Source organism: Agelaius tricolor, unplaced genomic scaffold (assembly GCF_023055355.1).
Source record: "Agelaius tricolor isolate 1412-34295 unplaced genomic scaffold, bAgeTri1.0.p SCAF_2, whole genome shotgun sequence".
In the NCBI taxonomy this organism is placed as follows: Eukaryota; Metazoa; Chordata; class Aves; order Passeriformes; family Icteridae; genus Agelaius; species Agelaius tricolor.
In genome coordinates this window covers 8,521,075-8,545,746 of record NW_027269262.1, presented here as the reverse complement: position 1 = coordinate 8,545,746, position 24,672 = coordinate 8,521,075, and the positions used below count along the sequence as shown (strand labels likewise).

General features: G+C 44.0%; 2 protein-coding genes across 2 annotated transcripts; both read left to right on the top strand.

Moving 5' to 3' along the window:
• The first annotated feature begins 502 nt into the window (after window positions 1–502).
• Window positions 503–19,279, top strand: GCNT2 (glucosaminyl (N-acetyl) transferase 2 (I blood group)). Its single transcript, XM_071450049.1, is given in 10 exon segments — window positions 503–678; window positions 680–873; window positions 876–985; window positions 987–1,018; window positions 1,020–1,122; window positions 1,124–1,341; window positions 1,343–1,497; window positions 2,498–2,627; window positions 13,040–13,133; window positions 19,010–19,279. Coding segments are annotated over 9 exon segments (1,173 nt in total). The 3' UTR covers window positions 13,095–13,133; window positions 19,010–19,279.
• A 72-nt stretch (window positions 19,280–19,351) lies between these two features.
• On the top strand, window positions 19,352–22,961 carry LOC139602375 (transmembrane protein 14C-like). Its single transcript, XM_071452197.1, has 4 exons — window positions 19,352–19,516; window positions 19,883–19,984; window positions 21,884–21,968; window positions 22,197–22,961. The coding sequence occupies exons 1-4, from the start codon at window positions 19,441–19,443 to the stop codon at window positions 22,252–22,254; spliced, it is 321 nt and encodes a 106-aa protein (XP_071308298.1). The 5' UTR covers window positions 19,352–19,440; the 3' UTR covers window positions 22,255–22,961.
• The last annotated feature ends 1,711 nt before the right edge of the window (window positions 22,962–24,672 follow it).

The following is a 24,672-nucleotide window of genomic DNA, read 5'->3' as shown; positions in this document are numbered from 1 at the left end:
CAAAGAGCAGAAAGGCCACAATAGCGTACATATATGCTTGATCTAGTAGTGTAATTGCCATTGAGACACATTGAAGTAGTATTTATTTCATGTTACAAGTCTCACAATTCAGAAGCAGTGATGACTGACATATTGGGGTGGTTAAAAAAAATCCTACAAGTAAAAAAAAAAAGAATGGCATGAGAAAAAGATGAGGTTTTTCTGTCATAGGGCACATGCACAGAAATTTTAACAGCTATATGATACATGCAGGGAGAGTGGGGAGGAAGCAGTTGAGAACACACCCATACATTGAATTTGGGGACACTCTGAAATAAGTGCCAGCTGCTTATTTGCAAGACAGCAATTATGCAATAAGTCTGTTTAATCTTCAGGGTGCTGTGGAGCAGCTTCCATCTGCAAATTGTTCTTCACTTACACTGTTTCTACATCAGTGATGACTGTGCAACTATTAATATTGAAAGTAAGGGCAGCAGCTGCACACTCTGCATCAGATGGATACATGAGTCCTCCAGCAGGAAGTGAGCACAGCCATCAAAACAAGCTGTTGGTGGTGTCTGATGTTGTATTTCAAGAGAGGCTTCTTCTGAGGAGCAATGAATTGCTGCTCTGTGCAACACACAGATATTGCCTTTTTGCTGTTCTGAGTCACAGTGTTTCATTTCCATTTGTTTTCTACTGTTAATTTGCGAGCACAAAAACCTCTTTGGAGGCTGAACTTCTCAGTGAGCTTGATTTTAGCAGAAGCCTGTAAAGCATTTATTGACGACAAGGCGTCCTTCTGAAGGAAAGTGCCACTCAGAGAACCCAACTGCACAGAGTATGTCACACAGAGCCACCGCATCACCTGCGCCCTTGCAGCCGAAGAGGCCGCCTGCACCTTTCCTACCTCATGACATTGCAAAAAGAGTTTGAGACCTTCGAGCTTTTCTTCAGGGAGCTGTTCATGCTCCAGAATGACTACTGTGTTCATGTGGATGTCACTCAAGGAGCCATTTCCCTTCCAGCAGGCAGTGCTGATTTCTCGGCGCCTCCCTCATTTCCTGGGCAAAGAGGGTGGTCTAGGGCAGCACCTCCCACCCGTGGGCTGACCTCCACTGCATGAGAGACCTGCTTGCCCCTGGCCATGCCCTGGTGCTACCTAATCAACACCTGTGGTCAGGACCTCTCCTTGAAGCACAACAGGGAGATCGTCCAGCTGCTGAAAGGCCCTGGGGGCAAGGACATAACACCCAGGGTGCTGCCACCTCCCCACGTCACCACCTGCACCAAATATGTGCACAGGGAGCAATTTTACTCTTCCTTTTCTTTCATGCTGTGGACATTTTTGTGCAGATGTCCATCTGACCACCTGTTTTGGCTCTGTGTCCACGGCCATCACCTGGCTCTTTGTGGGGTTCATGCTGCAGGACCAGCGTGTTCTCCATCTGTTGGCATGGTCTGAGGACACCAACAGCCCTGAGGGGCACTTCTGGGTGATGCCCTGCAGGATCCCAGGTGAGCATGATTTCTTCACTTGTTTTTTCTGTAGATACACACATTTGTGCTTGTTTCACACATAGACAAAGCTGGAGCGGGACTTCTTACAAGAGTATGCAGTGATAGGATGTGGGGAATGGCCTTAAATTTAAAAAGGGTGGGTTTGGATTACATGTAAGGAAGAAATTTTTGCCGTGGTGGTGATGAGGCAAAGGAACAGGCTGCCCAGAGAAGTGGTGAATGGCTCATCCCTGGCAATGTTCAAGGCCAGGCTGGATGGGGCTTTGAGGAACCTGGTCTAGTAGAAAGTGTCCCTCCCCATGGAAAGGGGTTTGGAACTACAAAATCTTTAAGATCTTTTTTCAACCCAAACCATTTTATGATTCTATTTCATAGGTGCACATGCAGATGCAGAAGCATTATCTAAAGTTGATTTTGATGAAATCAAAAATCTAGATGAAAAACTGAATTGTTACATAAGGCTGATCTATCAAATAGTCTTACTGGCCCTTTTTGAGCATTGAGGGAAAGGTGACTGTGCTGTCCAGAATGTGCACTACTGTTCCATGTCTGAGCAGAAAGATACCTGGGGATCTAAGTCCAAACAGAAATCCTTGGACATATTAGCTGATTCATCTGTAAAATCTGAGATGATGAAAAGAGAAGCAAAAAAGATTAAAATATGCAATCTATGCAAGCATTGTAGTGAAGAAATTTTGTACAAGACATTCGTTTTGGTGTGGGAAATTCTATTTTTCAATAAATTGAAGTCAGTTCCTCCCAGAAAATCTGAATTCAGGCTAGAGTCGACTTCTATTCTTCACATGCTTTCCTAGGGGACCACACACATCAGCTGTCCCATAGCAATTGCAAAAAACCCATGTAACTCATAACTACTGCCTAAACTTAATTGTACAAGGTCAAGAATTTATGCAGAGAAGCAGAATAAGAACCAGTATTTTCATCTTTACTGTGTGTGTTTACTGCTGCTTTCACCTTGTTTGCATGACTGGGAAAGGGTTGGAAGATGAGCAGGATTTCATCCTCGTGCATGCTGGTTTTAGAAGCACCTGGCAGGACTCCACTGCTCCCAACTGCCCAGAGCTTCCCAGCAGCCCAAAGCAGGGATATGAGGAATGGAAGCACAGGTAAATTTTTTCTCCTGTCTTTTTCTTTCTCTTCACCTCTTCCCTGCTGTAACTTGTGGGAAATAAACATAGGGAGCAGTTACAAAGACAGAGCACATTAACTTTCAAATTATCACATAACTTCATGAGCATAGTGCATGCTCTCCTGTTAACTGTATTTTACAACTGGCCTGCACAAGAAGTACAAGTAACTACTGATTGAGATATTTATAGAATAATTATGAGCATGTATTATTTGTAGCTAGATCACTTTTCCAGGAAGCTGGTTGCTGTGATCTTACTACAGTCCATTGCCTCAGAAGCCATAAACCTGGGACCAGATATATTCTCCACAGCCAGAAAGCTTTAAGTGGTTGACATTTGTTGTACTGCACTATGTAGCTCACGTAGCCTGCATATTTCATTGTTATTTCCATGATAATCCCTGCATGTTTTCCAGTATGGGCATACAATTTTTTTGTGATTGTTCTTTTTGTGTCTGAAAGATGTAAGATTTCCACAGCACATATGTTTATTTTCCTCTTCCTTTTTTTCCTTGCCATCACATTAGATTGCCTGTCCAAAAGTGGCCATGTGGCTCTGACAGACGTGCTCAGAGGCTGTGGTTGCACAGGATTTTGAACCCAAACTTACAAGGAAAACACTCAGACACACACTCACCTGAATGTATGCAAGTCAGATCCAAGAGTGCTGGGCAGCTCTGGGGTGAGAAGTCATGCCTCTCAGTGTGTGGGATGTTAGCCTGGGACTCAGTTCTAGGCTCTAACAAAAAACTCCTGTCCAAGTTTGACCAAGCCACTTCCTTTAAGTTTCCAGGTACATCACAGGGAGATAATGATTTCAGGACGTGGTCCAGCTGTTAGAACAAAAAGTTGCAGGCCTCCAGGCAAGCAGAGGAGTCATTTAAGGACCAGTTTGGATGGATAGCATACCATGAAAGAGCTAAGCCAAACAGTTATTTGCAGTATCAGTATCAGCCATGATAATCTCAGTTCAGATAAAAGATAAAACAAGACTTGCCCACAAATCTTAAAATAGCATGCTTGTTGCCTAGAGTCATGTAATGAAGACCAAGACTTTTTCTTACCCCCTTAAAGGCTAAAGACTTTCAATCTTATTCAGCTGGTTTTCAAATAACAGCCTTAACTTATCTTTGGTATTTATCTCAGGCTGCTTATCTTGCACATGACTCCTGCATGACAGAAAATTCTTGAAAGTCACCTTTCAGATAAGAAAGAGAAGCATGGGGGAATTAAGAGAAAGTATTTCCAAGGTATGTAGGTCTGAAATGGCCCTTGATGACTTTCCCCAGGACTCTGGAAAAGCACGCACTACCACAGTGCAGGTCAGTGGCCACAGTGTTACCACTGGGACACCTTTCCTCCCTCTAAAAAAAAAAGAAAAAAGAAAAAAAAGCAGAAAGTGGGTTCTGATGGCCATGGGAGAGGTGTGCATCCCCAGGCTGTGCTACTGAGCCCCCCTACTTCTTCCAGGCCTAATTCCTGCCTTCACTTTCATGCCATATAGTCACAGCATATGGATGATCTGGGACACAAGCAGTCTCCTGCAAACAATCCCTCAGGGTATGCAGGGGTGTCCATTGACATCCATCTCTGCTGGTCACCAGGAATTTATGCCTTGCTCAAGTGGGAGAATAAAGGTCACAAGAAGTAATAGGAGCACTTCTCATTCAGAGACACCAGCATGCTTTTACCAGGGAGATCAGTGCTTTTATTTTCCATTCATAGAATGGCCAAAAAGGGTGAAATGATATTCCCAGTGTATTAAAGCAGACCACGGGCAAAGCCAGCACTGCTACACTGACTCCCAGTCTGATGCACTGGACTGAACTGCTTTCCAGAACTGGCTCTCCTTTGGAATGACAGAATGTGGTTCCACTGTCATCTCTGCTCTCTTTGCTAAGAGTGAGCATGCACAAGATGCCTGAGCACCAGAAGCTCTTTTTTACCCTTTCTGGAGTCCCTCTTGACAGCTCCTTGGCAAGTTGGCCTCTGTGCACTGTGCACTGTTAGAAAGACACCAGAACTGTTACTGCAGCCTGGGAAACATATCGGAGGAGCTGTCTCCTACTTGCTTTAATGGGATGTCTTCAACAGCTGCTGCTGCTGTGGGGATCAGTTTTCCAATGTTCTTCTTTCCTCTTGCTTTCCTTCCCTGATGACAAGTGTAAGAGACATCAGGGTCTGGCACTCATCCATGATCTTTTTTCCTGATTACCACAAAAAATACCCAAAAAACCCTGGATGAGAACATTCACACCCAGGCATTGATTTTCCCATCTCACCCTAAGCCCAGCATCAATAACCTCATCCCACTACTCACATCTCCTCAGATGCACTTGGCTAAGGCAGTGGTTCAGGGAGTATTGCCAATGGAAATATAAGAGTTGCTAAATGCTTAGCAATCCCCTCAGGCTGAGAGCTGCAAGCTTGTTACTACTGGCTGGCACAGCAATCACCATTCACTCCCTTCCCTGTGCCAGTGCCCAGCTCTGTCCTGCCTGCTGAACAAGGCTGCAGGCCCATCCTGACATGCTGGAGTGGCTCTTCCCAGCTTCCATGCAAGAAAAGACACTAATGTGTGGTTCCTCTCTCTTCCCCAAAATGTGGGGCATCTGTCCCAGGGAAAGGGGGTGGGAAAGGAGCACCGTGTCACAGCTGCTCTTGTGCCAGCTCAAAAGGGACATGGGTGCATAGCAGTGTTATAGATGGCTAATGAGGTGACTGGCAATTAAGGGATAAGTATTGTGTGAATATTAAGAAAAGCTTTATTGATGTATAGTTATGTTATTGTCATTTAGATGGCCTCTGCTCTCCCCATAGTTCCCTTTTCCCCCCTGTGTTGTTGCCATCAGACAGCCGGGGTTGTCTAGGACAGGTAGAGAGAAGGCTGCACATGGCTCCCTTACCCGGGGCAGTTGGGAATGGAAAAGCTTGGTGCTTAGGGGGTGTGGCATGGCAACACCTGACCTCCAATGAAGTTACAAGAAAGCAGTTTCCACTGATAAATGGCAAAGAAGAGCTGACTGGCAGATTTTGGGAGGGGCCAGGGCTGGCTGATACAACCCCCAGGGGTATAAAAGACTGAGCATCCATCTTGAAGATGAACTGGGCATATGGTATTCATATGCAGTTCTGAGCATTGCAGCTTTTTCTTTATGTATTCCTTTGTTGTATTTTTGTTAAGGTTTAATAAACCTTTTTAAATTTTCAAAGTGAGCAGTTGTTTCTCACAGCATGCTGTCGCTGCCTGCTGCAAACCTGACAAACTTTTGCATCAGTGTGAATATGAGGTAGTTGATTACTAGAGCAGGTAGCCCACAGTGTCCTGTGCAAGCCCACAAGCCCAGACCACTCATGATCTGAAGGGGTAGGTCACATTAACACAGGGCTGCTTTCCATCAGATAGAGACATCTGAGAACATGAGCAGCCTAAACCTGCAATCTTTCAGTGTATTTTTTGTTGCTGCTAATCTGACACCAAAATTGGGAATCAATGGAAGAAGATGTTGCCTTCTAGCTTGTGCTTACTTTTCCTAGGATCCACTCAGCTGTGTGCTAGCCACAATTCCAAGTGGCTTTGACACAGTTGCTTATTATGTCTGTCTAAATTCGAAGAATCAGACTCACAGCAGCTCTCTCCAGGCAGGAAGATGGTTACTAATATAGCCATTAATTTTGTCTGTTGTTGCAAAGGAATGAAAATGGTGGACAGTTCTGTTTGTGGGTGGACAGTTAAACCACTCCTAGACTTTGAAAGTATATCTGCATCATCCTGATGTCAATTCCTCAGTTGGGAGCTGAATGGTATACAGGAAAATAAGAAAAATGGCTACAGGTATGTCTCCAGTGGCGGCAGCAGAATCACAAGGGGGATGGGAGTTGTCCTTCACTGTAGTTTTTCTGATGCAGCAGTCTTACGTCCCAAATAGAGCTGTTAGCTGTCAAAGAACACCTCATTCACACCCCTTGGATGTGAGTGTGAGATGAAAGAGAAATACCAGAAGTTTCTGAGTAGCACTGCTAGTGTATTAATCTACCACATTAGACATTTCCTTATTTTTAAGTTTTTATGTGGCCAGTTGCTCAGTTGCTTGAACAGACAGACCTGTGTTTTTTTTCAGATGCTTTAGCTTGCACTGAACTTTTCACCTCAGCAACTTAATAATTCAAAATCGTTTTGGTGCCTCTCCATCCCACTGTCATTTGTAGATGGGCTCTTGGAAAACAACCTTCCCTGAAACACACACGTCATTCTAATATACACTAATGTGGCTCTGTTCTGCCTGGGGTAATTGTTCATTTTCTTTAGCTTAGTCCCCACCCTTCAAAAGTCAGACAGACAGAGACACACAGGTTTTTTAAATATGATTCCAGACAGTGATGCTGGTTGAATAAGCCATGCTCTAGAAAAAAGGTATTTTGTACCTATGTCTTCATCATTACTCATATAACTAATCCTCATTCTTTTGTTCCTGTTCCCCATTATTTTAATGAGACTTCCTGATTGAGCAAGAACTTCTCATAGGAATAAAGTATTAAAAAATAGGGATTTTCCTGTGACTGTTTTTGAGTCTCATGCCCATGAAATTGTTGTAATCTCACCATCAAAACCTTCCTCTTTTGAAAAACCTGCTCAAGGGAAAGTGTTGCAACACTATTGCTGCAATCACAAAAACACCTTAATTGCAGAAATTGTGAAAAATTACTCTTGTCCTCTAGCCCCCCTGCAAATATTATAGTTCACCTGAGAAGATATAATGTAAAGCAGGCTTTGGTCTATATAATACAATTCACAGTCATTGGAATTTAAGTACTGCAAAGGAATAATCCTTTTTTTTTTCACAACCAATTGTTTGCCTCTCACTGAAACAGCACTTAGTGATGATGGGATAAGGATGGATATGTCTTCAGTAAGACTCGTTGGAAAAGCACAGCTACTAAATGGGCTTGTGCTCCCTCACTTGGTTCTCCTTTACCTTTTCAACTATCAGACATTGGTGTAAGAGGCTTCAAAGAACACAGCTCCTTGAAGAGCAGAATTAGATGAGAGTAATTTAAGGAAGATTTGTTTTTCTCTCTAAACAACAACATCAGGTAATGTCTGTGATAACTCATGCATATAACTAACTATTAAACTCCAGTCCAGCAGTAACAGAGACTTTTCTTCACATTCCCAGGTGCTGAGTTGCCAACAACCCTGGACTTTTTTAGGGGGAAGATTCAACCAGACCACCTGAGCCTATCCCCTCCTTTCACCTATGAGCAAATTCATCTGACCACATCTAAAGCAGTGTTGCACACATTGAAATGAAAACCCTAATGCCAGCACACAGCCAGGGTAGAAATTGGCAGAACCATGCCTAAATGGGTGCTGGGGTGGGCACTGGCAGCTCCTGCAGAGCAGCTCTCCTCTTGCCTGTCCTTGGCATGCAACATGTCCCCACAAGTCCAGCTCACTCCCACTGGGAGAAGCAAGTGTTTCCTGAACCACCCTCTAGAATTCAGCTCCTCAAAACCAGGACTGCAACACTTCCATATACACTAGATTTAGTTTAAGGGTCAAAAACAGAACAGAAAAGCTTCCTCCAAAACATATCAGAGGAAGCTACTAGAAGTGTGACTTTTCCTTATTATCCATCAGATGTTTAAACACAGGAGGTGCAGTTTAGCACACTCATGACTGTCAGCAGCCTAACAGCTCAAGAAGATGACATGCATTTCCTTAAATCAGAACACTTTGTTTTAAATAAGCTTCTTGCTTTTTTCTGTGTTTCAATTCTTTCTTTCCAGCTTCTGAGGTCTGCTTTGAAGCTCAACAATCTTGAGTTTATTTTAGTTAAACCTTCACCCTGCCACGCACACACTTTTGCTTTTGCATACCCCACTGAAATGAAAATTTCTGGTGGCAAAATGTGAAATTGAGCCTTTGTACATATTTAAGGAGGGATGTTGGTTTTCTTTTTCCTCCATTGTCGCAAACTCATCTTGAAAGAAAATCTTTTCTTCTGAGGAATGCCCCCACATCTTTACCAGCTACCTCCCTTCCCTGGTCAGGTGAGATAACTTGTCTTGCCGGGCAAACAAGAAAACAGACAAACCAGAATTCCAGAGCAAATCATTCTTGCATCTTACGCACCTGGTCAGACAAATTCCTGTTGCTGTACAGGGTTAAGAGGTGGCCCTTTCCATCCTACCCACAACTGCTCATCAGCTTCTCTCCATCTTCCTAAACACTGGATTGAGGCTGGGTTGTGGATGGTGGGGAGACTGCCTTTCCCTGTTGTGGGAGGTGGCTCGTGGCATTGGTTTCAGGAATGGGATCATGCAGGAGCTGCTGGCCAGTCCAGGGATGTGCCAAGGCTGGCAGTGTGGGCACTGTGGTGGAGGTGGGTGAAGGGGCTGGTGGTGGCCACCTGGGTGCTGCTGGTCACTGCTGTGCTGCTGAGGCACACTGGGGGTGAGTGGTGGCACTCTGAAGGCCCACGGAGTGGGCACATGGCACGCTGCTGGCAAGGCAGGCAGCCTGCCTGAGGGGCTGGCAGCACTGGGGCACAGGCCTGCCAGTTGTAAGTGTCCTGCAGTGTGGGAACCCAGGAGATTCCTCTGGCTGCCCTGGAAGATTTCAGACCCTGGCAGGGGGCTCAGAGACCTTGGCATGGAGTCAAAAACACCTATGCCTTTGATCTTAGCCCATGGAAAAAGTTACCAACTTTGTGTGAAGATTTACAAGCCACAAGGGTTTGAATAGAATGACAGCTATTTTGTCACAATGTGAAAAAGTAGAATTTTGGGGATTTAGAATGGGAGTTTAAGAGGCAAGATGGGGGAATCTGGGCATGTCCTGTCTTTCTTCTTTCTCTTCTTGTCCTCCATCTTCTGCTGGGATGGTGACATTTCTGGATTGGTTTAGGGTAGAGACAGACTGTCTAACACAGGTAATAGGTATTGGAAAATTATTGTAAATAAAGTACACATAGTTTTTAGTATAAAAAGATAACACTGCCCTGAGGGCGGTCAGTGTGCCATGGACCGACCTGATGGACAGATCTCAGCGGGTCCGAAAAAGACTGTATCAGATAAGAGAAAATAAACAACCTTGAGGACCAGAGCTGAGGAATCCCAACATCTTCAAGCGTGGGGCCGGGAAAAAAGACCATTTAATACCTCGGGAGCCATTCCAGCAACAACAAACCTGAGACTGCAGCCTACTTATATGTGACCCACCTCAAGCCCTGCATGTTTCCCAAACATAAATATATGGCTCCAGTGCCCAGCAAAAGTTACTGTTGATTTCAGTCGTGTCTTGCAGAATAATATTCCCAAGGATGGCAACAGTTCAGGCAGATTTCTAAAGAGCAAACTGCTGTGCATCAGCTTGTGAAGTACAGGAGAAAAGCTTGGATCAGTTGGTGGCATAGGAGTGTAAAGAAATTGTCCCTTTGCCTAGAGAGAAATGCTGAAGGGGAAGCACAGGCTGTTTCAGGGGGGCTGGTGGAGATTAGCCAGTTGGTAGATAGGTTTGACCCTGGAATCACAAGCATGGCATTTGGAAAGTCAAGGCCAATCAAGCAGCCTTTTATGCTGCAAGATTTCCAGCCTCATGTTGGTTTAAGTGTGCATGTTACTGGCATGGGGACGCAGTGGCTCATGTGTAAGCTGCCTGTGTTTGTCTTCATAATCTGTGGTGCTGATGCAAGGAGGAAAGGGAAGGGAAGATGCAAGGTTGCCTCTTGGAGTCAACACATGCAGAACAGCTCACACTGGAATTGTAATGGCAAAAAAACGGAAGGGAAGGGCTTAGAGGGGATGTTACCTTTGGGGTTGTGTTGTCTTTGTCCTGTGAGAGAGGTCCAGGCTCTGAAGCATTGCTTTTCCTTCCTCCAACCTCCACCACTAAGAAAAGGCATGAAATTAAAGGCAGCAGAGGGGCTGACACGTCTCTCCTTGTGGCTCTCTCCACACCTGAGCAGTGCAGTGCTGCTGGTGGCTGCTCTTAAGGCCTGGTGGCAGCAAATCTGTTTCCAGAGCAGTGCTCAGTATTGCTGCCCAAGAGGTGGCTCTTTCCTATTCCTGGTTTTCAAGGACAAAACTCTGCCAACCATGATGGAATGAGAGAACAGAGGTGAACAAAAGTAGAGTGAGCAGCTCATGACAAAATTTATTTTAACTTTCATTTATTTTAACTTCTCAGACAAACTGTTTTTTTAAGAACAGCACCCCAGGAAAATTCTGAATCTGAAATCAGTCACTCAAGCAACTATTTAAAGAAAAATATGTATAAATTAATTTTTTCCCCCATATTGAGCTACACTTTACCCTACTTTTTAATTAACTTACAAAGATGCCTGATTTCCTCAATTTGGGAGACAGTGAATAATGTGAAGTCAGTAGTTTGTAGTCCTGGAAGGCAGTGCCTTCCAGTATTTTTGTGGATGTCCTGGGGTCATTCCTGTTTTGTCAGATATCTTTCTGCTTTGCCATTGTATCAGCATTTTCCAAAATTTCCCCCACACTACATTTATTGCCATCTGTTATGAACAGATTTTTAATTGGAATGGTAATGCACATCCCAGGCTATTTAAAGCATTTATTCCCTGCCATCACTGTCCCTTTTTCTTTTTCATAAATTGTTATCTTTACCTTAATGCTTTCTGTGAAAAAGTAATATTTTTCTGAATTTTCCCTGGGACAAAACCACACTTTTTGGCATGTTGCTTTATTTGGTAAATGCAATATACCGAAGGGGAGAAATAAATCTGTTAAGTTCTGGTTATAGCTGACACACACTGCTGTTTATAGCAAAGTGCTGTGGCAGTTCTGCAGTTGGATCATACAGCCCTTTTTGCATCTGCTTTAAAAGTCATGAGTCAGTTTTTGTGGCATGGCACTTGGTGTGAGTGGTTGGTATTGGGACTGGCACTGTTTAACATCTCTGTCAGTGACAGGGAGAGTGGGATTGCATGCACCCCCAGCAAATCTGCTGGTGACACCGAGCTGTGTGGTGCAGTCAGCATGCTGGAGGGAAGGGATGGCATCCAGAGGGACCTGGACAGGCTGGAGAAGTGGGACTGTGCAAACCTCATGGAGTTCAACAAGGCCAAGTGCAAGGTCTTGCATGTGGGTTGGGGCAGGCTCAAGGACAAATACAGGCTGGGGGAAAATGGATTGAGAGCAGCCCTGAGGAGAAGGACTTGGGGGTGTTGGTTGCTCAGCAAGACCCAGCAGTGTGTGCCTGCAGCCCAAAAAGACAAATGTATCCTGGGCTGCATCCAAAGCAGCGTGGCCAGCAGGCTGGGAGAGGTGACTCTGCCCCTCTGCCCTGCTCTGATGACAACCCACCTGCAGTGCTGCATCCACCTCTGGGTCCCCCAGCATGAGGAGGACATGGACCTGCTGGAGCAAGGCCAGAGGACTATAGAGATGATCAAAGTCTGGAGCACCTCTCCTATGAAGACAGGCTGAGAGAGCTGGGGTTGTTCAGCCTGGAGGAAAGAAGGCTCTCAGCTGACCTTAGCACCTTTCCAGTACCTAAAGAGAGCCTGTAAGAGAGATGGAGAGGGACCTGTTATAGGGGCATATGGGGATAAGACATGGGGGAATGGCTTTACACCATAAGAGCATGGTTTTAGATTGGATATATGGAAGAAATTCTTTACTGTGAGGGTGGTGAGGCACTGGGCAGGTTGTCCAGAGGAGTTGTGAAAGCCCCATCTCTGGGAGTGTTCAAGACCAGGTTGGATGGGACTTTGAAAAACCTGGGCTAGTAGAAGGTGTTTTTAGAGACAAATAGAAGGTGATAATTAGTGACAAGCATAGGATAAACTCTAAACCTGTTTATATCCTGGATAGGTCCTGTGATCTGCCTAAATCTGTATCTATTATTGTATACCATCATAGGCTATAACTGAGTTCCAATAATTCCTTCCAATTATATCATGCTTGAATTTGTTCTGTTAGTCTCTTTCCTTAAACAAACAAACCAACCAACCAACAACAAAAACCAAAGCAAAAATCCAGTGCTTACCACTAAATTCATGTGAAGGTACTTACTATGTGTTAGTGGCCCAGTGTTCAAATAGCACTTGGAGGGCAGTGCTGGTTGGGAAGGTTACATGAATGATCATGTGCAGTATTATACTGAGGCTGCTGTAGAAGAGGGATTTTATTTTGCAAATGAAACTTTTAGGTCTTTTGTGTTGACATCTTGTCTTTGTAATGAAAGCTGCTCTCAGTGAAGAAACTTGACAGCCATGTTAGCAGCCAGGCATCTGTTGATGTGTATTCCAAAGCATTTTACCCCAGTTCTGTGGAGAAAGATCTCAGAGAGTGCACATAAACCTGAACACAAAGCTCTTAAAAGGACTAACTATTTGATTTTCTGTTACCTAGTTTCAGAAGTCCCAGGATCCATGGCCAGCACACGATGGGGAGGTGGAAGTGGTGAAGTGGATTGATATGGAAGAGAGACATGGAAGTTGTCATGGTAATGTGTATGTTTCTCTCCATTTTTTCTTCCTGTGCTAGCAACAAATATTTAATTTCAAAAATCCTTAATCCATAACATAGTTATGTGTATTGATGAGAAAAATAAATTGAGAATTTCAGTCAGCTTCAATGACAGCAATTTCACATCAATACAACTATATTGAAATCAGTGAAAATGCACAAATAGCACCCAGAATTAGTTTGTGGAAAATCTAGTGTGGGTAAAAGTATTGGTTTCTCTTCACTGACAGAGGAAATTCAACTGGTATTTTCAGGTGACAACACCCCAGTCTACAATGTCACTAAAAACAGTCAAGAGAATAGCAGTAGCAATTTTAATTTCTGCTGTGTCAGAGCATAAACTCATGAGACAGCATTTTTAGAGATATTCTGTAAATGCAGCTTGGATTGGGTTGTTTCACACTGCTTGCAAATCACTTAACACTTGGAGACCAAAGTATGAGAGATCCAAAATGAAACACCAGGACAAAGCTCCTCTTGCAGCTGTGGGAGCTTTCCATTTTTGTAATTTTTAATGAGATATTTTCTAGCTCCAGCTTTTGTCTTGCTACCCTGTCATTGCTGTCTTTACCTACAAAAATACAAACATAGCCATGTATTCCTGGAACTTTTTGTGTCTAAAAGACAAGTGTAATGAATCACAATCAGCAAGACCTTAAACACAGAAATACAACTTCTGGCTATACATATAGATATGGTTCTGTCAAATATACTGATATTTACTACAGAGAATAACAGAAAACTACTGGAAACAGAATAAAGATGCTGCATTTCCCAGATCATACCTGTTCTTTAAATATCTGTTGGGACAAGATTTGTAAGAGCAAACAAGATCTTTTACTAGATCAGTGTGCCTGGTTAGAAAAATCAGATAGGGATTTAGGCACAGGAGTCCATGTCTGAAAAACAGGGGCTTGCATATTTGTCTTACTTGGCTGACTAACTGAACTGGAAAAAAAATTAAAAAGAATTATTTACATGCAGACTTTGATTCATCAGTGTCCTTAGACTGTCCTGTGTAAGGACACAGGGAGAGATGGAAAGTGGGGAAGATAAGTATTTTCAGGACTGAAAAAGAGTAACCAAGCTTTGGCAATAACCTAGTGTTTCTGTTTTGTATCTTGATGTGGCATAAGATTTCTTAAGATTTCTTCCCAAGTGTATTCAGTTTCGTGGCATGCAGTGGTTGACCCAAACACAGCCTAGGGCTTGGTAGATCACATATCCATTTTAATTCCACAGTAACAGCCACTAGAGGGAGGCCATCCCACGTTTTAGCAGATTGTCACTTCAAACCCTTGGTAAAATGCACAAAATCTCAACAGACCCGATATGCTGCAGAGAAGGAAAAAAAAAAAAAGAAAAAAAAAACCAAACCAACCCCCCCCCCCCACACACACACAAAAAACAAAAACAAAACAAAAAACCAAACAAACAAAAAACCGGGGCTTGAGAATATTTTAGTGTAGCAAACAGAAGACAAAAGTCATGGTTATCAGTCATCATGTCCTAAAAAACAAAGCAAGGAGGCAAACCTATGGATGCTTACTCCTCTAGCTGTTGTGGTTGTATTCACATGGCATGTTAGCAGCACTGTTGAGTGACCCAGTCAGCTGCACAAAAAGCAGTAAAAATTGGGTGCCTGAATCTAGAGAGACTGTGTGCTGCTCTCCTGCCTTTCTTCTGAGCAAGCAGTGATGGCCCAAAGAATAACTCTTGAATAACAGCAGTTTACCACCAACTTTATGAAAACATGGCTAATTTCAGGGTCTTTTTACAAACTGGATTGCAAACTGCAGCAGTTCTGTAACAGGAACACAAGACATTTAGATGTCCTGGAGCGTGGCTGGTAACCTGCAGGGAAGGTTCTGAACAGACAGGATCTGCCTCAGTCAGCTTGTTCTGCTTTTAGAGCTGTCAACACCTAATGATGAAGATTCCGGCAGAGAGGCACCAAAAGTTTACCTCCAGAGAAGAAATTCTGCTTAGTATTTGGAAGAGGGGAGAAGAGGGCTTTGCTATCCTGCTGTCATGGAGGAAGCTAAAGAGAGAAATATTGCAGAGTGAGTAATTATTTCAAATAGAGAGTTTTAGGAAGATCTAGAGACTTAAGAACTTAAGAGAGGTCTGGGACCAGCCCATCCCTTCCTTGGTCTAACAAGCTGAATATCTCCCAAACTGAAAAAATCCCAAATAAAATAAAGCTGTGCTCGCCATTTTGTGTGAATATTTAAAGTAGCCCAGAGTACAAACAACATCACATTTCATTGTTAAGACTCCAGAGGTGAATAGCAAAATGTCAACAGCAGAAGCAATGAGCTTGGCAGTTTGAAATTGATGGATATAATGGCAAGTAGCACTCTGAACCTGAAGAAATAAAGATATTTTATGGATACACAGATACATTCCGGGTTAAATTACCTATTCAAGTAAGAATCCAGAAAAACATCACAGATTACTGTCCTTAGGTTATTTAAGATTATTTAAGTTTTGTTGGGTTTTCTTTAATTTTTGTTTGTTTGTTTGTTTTTGTTTTCATGAATGCTACTCCAGGTTATGCTTTTCTATAAGTAAATCAATCTGGTTTCACTGTGTGACTGATTTTTGAGTGCCACACCTGTCTCAGCAGTCTCTTTTTTTGTAGAAACAACAACACAGTTATTCACTGTAGAAGAGACAAAACAATGACTTCTGGCAGCCAAACTGAAGAAGTGCATCAAAACCAGTGAGACCTTACCATACGGGTGTTAATTTGAAATAGCAGTAAAAGACAGGGGAAGATGAAAAACTGAAGGGGGTGTCTGGTAGGAAGGATATTAAGGAAGGCTAGACTCCCCTGCACAACAGTGACAGCAGTGATTGAGTTCAGCAGCTGTGGTGCACCTCCACAGAGAGAGCTTGAGCTCCTGCATCTGTACCTCCTTTGTCTTCTATTTATATGACAGAGCAAAAAAAAAAAATCAAAACAAAAACCCACAACAAAAAAACCAAAACCACCCTCCAGATGTTTACCAAAGTATCCAATTTCACTTTAGTAATGAAAGCAATGTGTATGTAGAATCATAGTATTACAGAATGGTTTAGGTTGGAAGGGACCTTAAAGGTCATCTAGTTCCAAAATCACTACCATGGGCTGGAATTTCATTCACTAGATCAGGCCCCCACCCAGCCTGAGCTGGGGACACTTCCAGGGGCACCCACAGATGCAGAACAAAGAAAAATCCAAGCACAATTTAGTGAGCTTGTAGTCTGGTTTGGTTTTTTCTCTCGCATATTGCATTCCTCTGTTGGCTGTATCAATTCCTCTGCCTTATTCTTCAAACCTTGTCTCAATTTACGAGCACACAGCTACCACAAACCCATCATTTTGAAACCCACAAATGCAAGGCTGAAGCATTGACACCCATGAATAAATCATAGCATAGCCACAAGAGCATAAAACCGAAGTAGCCAGTAGGACTGTCTGCTCACTGGCTTCTGAGTCAGTCACTGGTTTCTAATTCAGTTAAAGCATCAAAGATTCTGATTTATGTGAGCTGTGAGGTCAGCAGTGACATCAGCAGCACCAAACAATGAATGAAAGTGCTGCAAACATAAAGAAGGATGGTCTCAAAATCACAATAAGGTGTTACATCATGATGTGCAGGAATAGATCAACACCCTCAGCTTTCACCAGGAATCAGCCTGTGATCATACAAACATCTAATTAACAGCTTGACATAATGCTTGAAAAAAGTTTTTCTGGCATTACTTCACAGCGGAGAGGCACTTTTGATGACCCTCTGCAAATCATTCTCAATGGATTTAAACAAAGACCAATTTTCATTGCTCCAGATTCACAGTACCACCCTCTAGCTATGGCTTTGCTTTCCATCTCCATCCTTTCCCTACTCTAGGAATCCAGGGAAGATTCAGACCTTTGGTAACAGAGGGTCATCCAAGAAAAGGTCTTTGCCTAGCAAATCCTGCTGTCTCAGGGCTGGTGACTGCCAGCACAGTGGTGGTTTGCTATGTGGGCATGAAAGCTTACTCATAAGAATGATTAACAATTGGCTGGTGTGTGAATGTCATTTTTGTGAGGGGCACCTGAAGAGGCTGGAAACAGGCATTATAAATAGGCCTAGAAATAGGCACTGAAGGCAAAGCAATGACATTAAGTAGGTAACACCAAACCTTCCTACCTAATTTGATTAGGTGCTTGAACTAAAATGGAGGGAGTTGCACCTGTGGACTGATTAGCATAATAAGTGAGAGATATAACTAGCAAATAGACAGGGGGTCAAGTAGTAATTATAGGAAAGTTATATTACCAATGAATGCTTCTGCCTTAGTTTGTTAACATGTATAAATAATGCAATCAGTTTGTTAAAATGTATACATAGTGTAAAGTATTGATGACAAGTGAGCGGACCAAGCTCGCTACTTTGTGCAAACTAGAATGAAAGATGGAAATACCTGTGTCAGTGAGTGAATTGGCACTGGGCACCAGTTAGCAAGCCTGCCTTCAGGACAAAGGAATGCATCCAGTGCAGTGCTGGGCAGGCTGCTCCACGTGGCGCTGGGGATTGTGCCCTGTAGCACAACGTCACCATTGCTCTGCCAGGTGTGTGGTATCCTCAGCAGAGCTGCCAAGGAATCCACATGCCTTCTTTTGACATCTGGATTGGGCTTCCAGGGAAAGAGTGGCTTATGAGAGGAGACACCAGGACCAACGCTCCTGTTGGGCAGAGTCAGCCAGCTCCAGGACAGACCCACTGCTGGCCAAGGCTGAACTCAGGACGACAGTGGTGGCATCCCTGTGATAATGTATTTAAGAAGTGAAAAGAACCTACTGCACAACAGCATTAGCAGCTGGAGAGAGGAAGGAGAACCTTTTGGGAGTATCAGCCCTGCAGACAGCAAGGTCAGTGAAGAAGGAGGACAGGAGGTGTTCCAGGTGCAGGAGCGGAGGTTCTCCTGCGGCCTGTGCTGCAGCCCGCAGTGAGGTGGGCTAACCCCCTCCAGCCCACAGAGCAGAGATCCTCCTGCAGCCCAAGGAGGACCCCACACTGGAGTAGGTGCCCTGGAGGAAGCTGAAGCTGCAGCCCACGGAGAGAGGAACCCACGCCAGAGCAAGCGTGCTGGCAGGACTTGTGACCACGTAGAAGATCCACAGGCTGAAGCAGCCTGTTCCCAAAGCACTGCACCCCATGGAAGGACCTACACTCTGGCAGGTTGTGCAGGACTGTCTCCTGTGGGAGGGACCTTGTGAAAAACGCCAATCACTTGTTCTTAAAATTTTAAAAGTTTAATGATAAAAAATTGTTATAAAAATAGCAATATAATTAGAGTAATAATAATTTGGACAATTTGGATTAGGACAATATGAGACAATAGAAACAAAGAGTTACGGAGGTACCTTTTTTTGGGCAAAACAAGCCCAAAAAAGGACTCATGTTAACAGAGGATCAACACTTAATAGCTGGTTGCATATTCATACATCTCATACATGATGCATAAATTCCATTCAAACAAAGGTTTCTGTCTGGTCAGCATCAACTTCTTCCTTTTAATCCTGACGGCGTCTTCATAGGTGAGCAAGGCGGGAAGAAGTTCGTTTCTTCTGATAAGAGAGCAATAAATTCTCTTTCTCTGAAAGATTTAGGTGTCCTGTGGCTGCTATCTCGCTGCGAGTCCTTTCTTTAAAAAGTATCTTACATAGCACAGTTTCTATTTTAACATTATGTTATAACCTAAAACTATATTTAACACACTATTAAAAAAATTAATTCAGTATATCTTTCTAACATAACACATGTAACACTCATTTTAATATTTGCGAAAAGCCAAACATAAAATACGCATTTTTCACAGACCCCACGCTTGGGCATGGCAAGAGTGCGAGGAGGGAGCAGCATCGCAGGAGAGGCGCTACGGACCGACCGCAACCTCCACTCCCCACCCCCTGGCAGTGCGGGGTGATGCCGAGCCTGGGAAGAAAAGGGGAGGTGGGTGTTTGCTGCTCCATTTCTGACTTGGAAAAGCTGAAAAACTGCGTTACTTATGGGCAATCAATCAAGCAAATCCTCCCGGAGCCGAGGCAGCGCCGCCACTACGCTGCCGCCGGTGCGGGCCCTCCCCGGGCGCCGTAATGGGCGGCGGGTGGGGCCTCCGTGAGGCGGCCCCGGGGCGGGGCGGGGCGGGACCTCAGTGAGGCGGCCCCGGGGCGGGGCGGTGTGAGGGCGGCCCAAGGTCGGGGCTGCGCTGCGCTGCGCTGTGCTGTCTGTCTCCGCGGCTGCCCGCAGATGGAGTACGACTGGCTGGGCTTCGGCTACGCGGCGCTGGTGGCGGCGGGCGGTGTCGTGGGCTACGTCAAGGCAGGTGGGTGCTGGTGGCCCTGGCTGTCCCTGTCCCGGCCGTGCCCGCAGGCAGCCCCCGCTCCGCTCCCTTCCGCTCCGCCCCGCCCGGCCCCGCTGCGGGGCCGCTGCCGGCGGTGACACCGCAAGTGCCGCTCAGTCCTTGCTGCCACCAAACAAGTGCAATGAAACGGTGCTCGCGGAGGTCTGCGAAGTGTGTTAAAAAAACTCCCCAAACCCCTCAACCTAAGCCGTAATGCTGTAGTAGTTAGATTGGTTTTGTGGATTTACTAGAACGGCAAAATCGCAAAGTGTTTTCGTTTGGCGTGCAGGCTGACTCTGTGTGTCAGCCTCTCTGTTCTTCCGCTGACTGCTTTATTTTTTATTCAAGGCAGCGTCCCGTCTCTAGCTGCCGGTCTGCTGTTCGGCGGCTTAGCGGGACTAGGCGCGTACCAGCAGTCCAAAGATCCAAAGAATGTGTGGCTTTCCCTCGGTAAGTTTGCTCGGCAGCCGAATACTGAGTGTTGCTGGTAGCGGTGGGAACAGTAACCTTTGTTTTTGCTAGCATGTTTCAGCTGCCCTGTGCCGTTGTACCTATACAAATGTTGTAAGTGGTGGCGGGACCCCCTGCCCACAGCCAGGAGGTACTTGTGTAAGAGCACAATTTTTGTTTGTCCTGTGTGAATCCAGAGTTGGGGAGAAACACCTGTTTCCTCTGCCAGATTAGGTAATGTGTTGCACCAACACATTCGATGCAGGAAACATACGTGGAAAATTTTTGGTTGTGAAGCAGCGTTTTTAGCTTGTGGTGGTGGAATAAGCACTATTTTTGCAATAGTGACAGCAGTGTGACAGGTGGTATGTGGCCTTAGGGAACCGTGGTTTGCACAAGCATCTCAGAGGAGCAGTACACATTCTAATGCATCACACACTCTGAAAGAAAGAGTATGTTGAAGAAAAGAGGCAATGATTTATTCTGCTTACTTTCAGTAGAGCTTACAAGAAGTTGTGGGTGTTAAGTTTGCAGTTAAATCTTCTGCAGGGGAAGGAGAAGAATGAAATCACTGTGAAAAGTATTATAAAGCACTCAGGTGGACCTCAGGGAGTTCCTTTGCTGCAGGAGTGTAATATCTGAGGTTAAACCACTATTAGGAACTGATTGTGCCTTTAGGCACTAGAGTATCCTAGATGAGTTCTTGAGGATCCTGCTAGTTCTGTAACTACTCCATGGTGTTACTAGTGCTATGATACTTTAGCTTTACAGTGACGTAAGACTATTTTAAACCAATTGGACTAATGTGCTGAAAGGCTCTGTGAAGCCACTGTAGAGAACCAATCTCATCAGTAAGGAATGAAACGTAAAATGCAGCTCAGTGTAAAGCATGATTTCCATTTGTGAACTGTCCTTCCACTCTGGCATACTATGGGAGTGGCTGGGCATCTCTGGCACAGATTTTTAGGCAGTGTCATGGAGGAGGGATGAGCAGCTTTTGTATATCCTGATGTAGTGCATGGAGTGTTTTCAAATGGACCTCTTGAAAGCAGTGCTGTGTCACAGTGTAGTACAGCTCTGCCTCCATCCCTCCATCCCTCCTTGCAATGTGCAGCTGTGGCTCCTGCAGAGCTGTAAGTTGGTCCCAGAACATCAGAGGGAGAAATGCAGAAATAGAACCTTGACAGAATATCTCTAGAATACCTTTTACCCTGTCTTGAGACTTTGGAAAAAGGTATATTGCACTTTCAACTGCCTTTCTTCTTCAAAGAAACAATGGCCCTGTAAATTTCATGTGAATGTTGATGGGATTCCTTTTCTACATTTAGAGATAAAATAATTTGCAGTAATGTCTAAGATGTTAATTGCTCTTTCAGTTTGATTCTTTGTATTGCTTTCTGTTTTCTAATCATATTTTCAAGTGGGGTTGTTTTCTTTCCAGTTGTAGTATTTACTGCCACTTTCCAGTTCAGAATGTCACAGAGAAATGGGAAGTGTAAATAATATTTACCTCCCAGTGAATACTGTCACCATCCCAGCTTTCTGGCAGTTTTAAGCCTGCTTGTGTTTGAGGGAATAATCATTGCTTTGGAAGTAAGGGTTGAGGGACAGCTAGTGACCTGTTCGGAGGATTAGAGTTTGTGGGTGATCAGACCGTGGTCTCAGCCCTGGTGAGATCGCCTCGCTTCTGCTGAGCAGCAGAGTGTGCTTACCAAAGCTGCTGAGAAGCTTGTAATGACAGCTTTGATGCTGAAGAGAATCAAATAGTTTCCTCCCAAAGGGAGGCATTCCTGTCTGTATGTGTGGCCTGTTTGGTTGGTGCTGCTCAGTGTCCGAGTGTGGCAATGCTGCGCTGGCATTTCTGTGTCAAATGGTTCTGACTGGGCTTCTTTTCAACAGTGGCATCTGGCACCTTGTCTACTGTTATGGGAATGAGATTTTACAACTCCAAAAAGGCAATGCCCGGGATAATTGCTGGTGCCAGGTAACCACCTGTCCTTTGTTTTTGTCTGTGTTATTGAATAAGCATTTTATTTAGCTTATTTGTGGATTATATTGTTTTAAAAATGTAACATGGTAAGTTCTGTGAAAAATGAAATCTTGTGGTGGTGTTCAGCTAAATGAAATAATGTCAATGTTTTCTTCCTTCTTGTTTCTTATGGGATTTTTGCCTCCACCTCCCTCTTTTTATAACAACTATTCTGTTCCACAGTTTACTGATGGTTGGACGGCTTGGATTGCAGATGATGGAAAAACCTATTAAACCATAAATCTGCATCAAGTGACTTGAAGACACGACTGAGAAACCCAAAATGCAACTGCCTAAATGTGCTGCACATAAGTGGAAAAGGCACTGCTACCTGTGCATTGTATTTTTCACATCCTAATGCACGTGGGTTGTGTTTTTAAAGGACCGACACGGAGAACCCTTGTCATGGTATTTGTCTTAACATTTTCTGCACTGAAAGCAAGCAAGAAAATATGAGTGTAGCATTAGTTTAGCTTCTGGTCCTGCAACTTAGTGTCAGCAATGACCTCCTGGCCCTTGCATTCAGACAGTTGCAGGATTGAGGCTTAAATGCACATCTGACTTGTCCTTCTAAAATCATGTGTACCTCTAAAAGCAGGGGAGAGGAGTTTCTGATTTGTCACTAGTAATTAATACAATAAACGTATTTATGATGTTCCATCTCTCCCTTTTCATGTCAGTTTATCCATTCACAGTGTTTGTCAGTCAGGGAGTTTGTTCTCCCAGCACTGTGTGTTAGAACTTGGTCCCACAAAACACAATCACTTAATGCAATAAATGCATACCCATGCCTTTAAATCACTTGTAAGTTCAGCTGTATGTCATTCATTTCACTTTTACAGATTACTACTCATAAATCAAAAATATGCTTTCTTAGGTAATGCTGAATTGTAGGCACAGCTTTATTAAAAACTTATTTTAAATAAACTAAGAAATTATTATTGCAAACTTTTGTGTTCTACACAGCTTATTTTGTCTCCAATTGTTCACCTGGATTGATACAGTTTGGTACCTTTTCTGCAGGGTGTCAGGATATATTTGCAAGCATGAATTGCATAAGTAATCTATTGTATCCCTGAATCTAGTAACTTGTAAGTATAAAAATCTGAACTGGGAGGGAGGTGGAGAGCACAAAAGCATACAGACTACATGTGACAGTATTCACAGGGGTTCTTGGATGAGGGAAGAGATGAGAATGTTGACTCCATGTTTCAGAAGGCTTGATTTATTATTTTATGATATATATATTACATTATAACTATACTAAAGAATAGAAGGAAAAGTCTCATCTCAGAAGGCTAGCTAAGCTAAGAATAGAATAGAAAAGAGTGCTAACAAAGGCAGCTGGCTGGGACAGAGAGAGAGCCAGCTCTGCTGTGACTGGTCACTAAATCCAAACATCCACACGAGACCAGTCACGGATCCACCTGTTGCATTCCACAGCAGCAGATAACCATTGTTTACATTTTGTTCCTGGAGCCTCTCAGCTTCTCAGGAAGAAAAAATCCTAAGAAAGGATCTTCATAAAAAGATGTCTGCGACAACTATGTAGTCAGACAAGTATTATATTGACATTTTTTAGTTTGAGTTTTGGTTTTTGGTTGTTTGGTTTGGGTTTTTTTTATTTGGTTGCTTTTTGGTTTTGTTGGGTTTGCTTTGTTTTCTGAGGGGATAATCTATTTTAGATGTAGAAAATACTGTATGAAAGTTTATTTAAAGACCAAAGGGCTTATTTCATCAGTCTTTGTCCTCAGTTGATTCCCTTAATGCCTGAAATCATTCTAGATATAAACCTCCCATAGAGAAAAATCCTGGAAGATAGACATGGTTGGTAATGTATCCCTTTTCTGGTCACATTTAACTTATGTCCCTTTTTGCACAGATCCTGAGCTTCAATTTCTTCAACCTTTTTTCTTTGGTGCCTGGTACTGAGAGAGATGGAAGCAAGAGGGCTGGTGCATTAGATTGGTGAGACTCTGGAGTTGATCAGAATTCTTTGAGTATCAGGGTAATACCTTGGCAGGAGGGTCACATCCAGTGGTTTTCCTTCCCTCCTCCCTTGTTGCAGCAGAACAGGCACGGCAGTGACCTTGTGCTGTGTGAGCAGGAGGCGCAGAGCTGGGCCAGTGGCCACAGCTAGGCTCTGCCAGCAGGGAGGTGGCTTGCCAGGCAAGTCACAGGAATGAGGCAGGGATCAAGCCAGGAGTCAGGTCAGTCAGACTGGGTTCCAGATCTGCAGAATCTCCAGATTCTGTCAGGAATGGGTGCAGCTCCAGCAAGTGTCTCGGCAGCCTGGTCCCAGGCCAGATGGCTTGGGTCAGAACTGGCTTGAGCACAGACAGATCTGGATGGGGAACTGTGCTCAGAGCATCTTCTTAGAGCCCTTATTCATCACCCTGAAGAGTTCAGCTTCAGGTGTTCACCTGTATTTACATTCTTCTCCTACCTCCCTGCATAAAAATAAGGGGTGTGCAGGACAGCAAATGGTTTGTTAACATATGACCCTTTTAAGTGCCTAATTCCAGCCCAGGACCCAGCACTGGTAGGCAGGTGTCCCCACATCCTTGTTCTAATTTGAAAAAGTTAGTAAGCCATACATTAGCATTTAAGATACTTCTCCTTAAACTGCTTTATGGGGAGGTGTTTTGCCTCTTCATAC

Coding starts and splice junctions, on each gene's coding strand:
- LOC139602375 (XM_071452197.1), top strand. CDS start 19,441: ATGGAGTACGACTGGCTGGGCTTCGGCTACGCGGCGCTGGTGGCGGCG. Junction 19,985..21,883: donor GAATGTGTGGCTTTCCCTCG/GTAAGTTTGCTC, acceptor TCTTTTCAACAG/TGGCATCTGGCACCTTGTCT. Junction 21,969..22,196: donor GGGATAATTGCTGGTGCCAG/GTAACCACCTGT, acceptor TCTGTTCCACAG/TTTACTGATGGTTGGACGGC.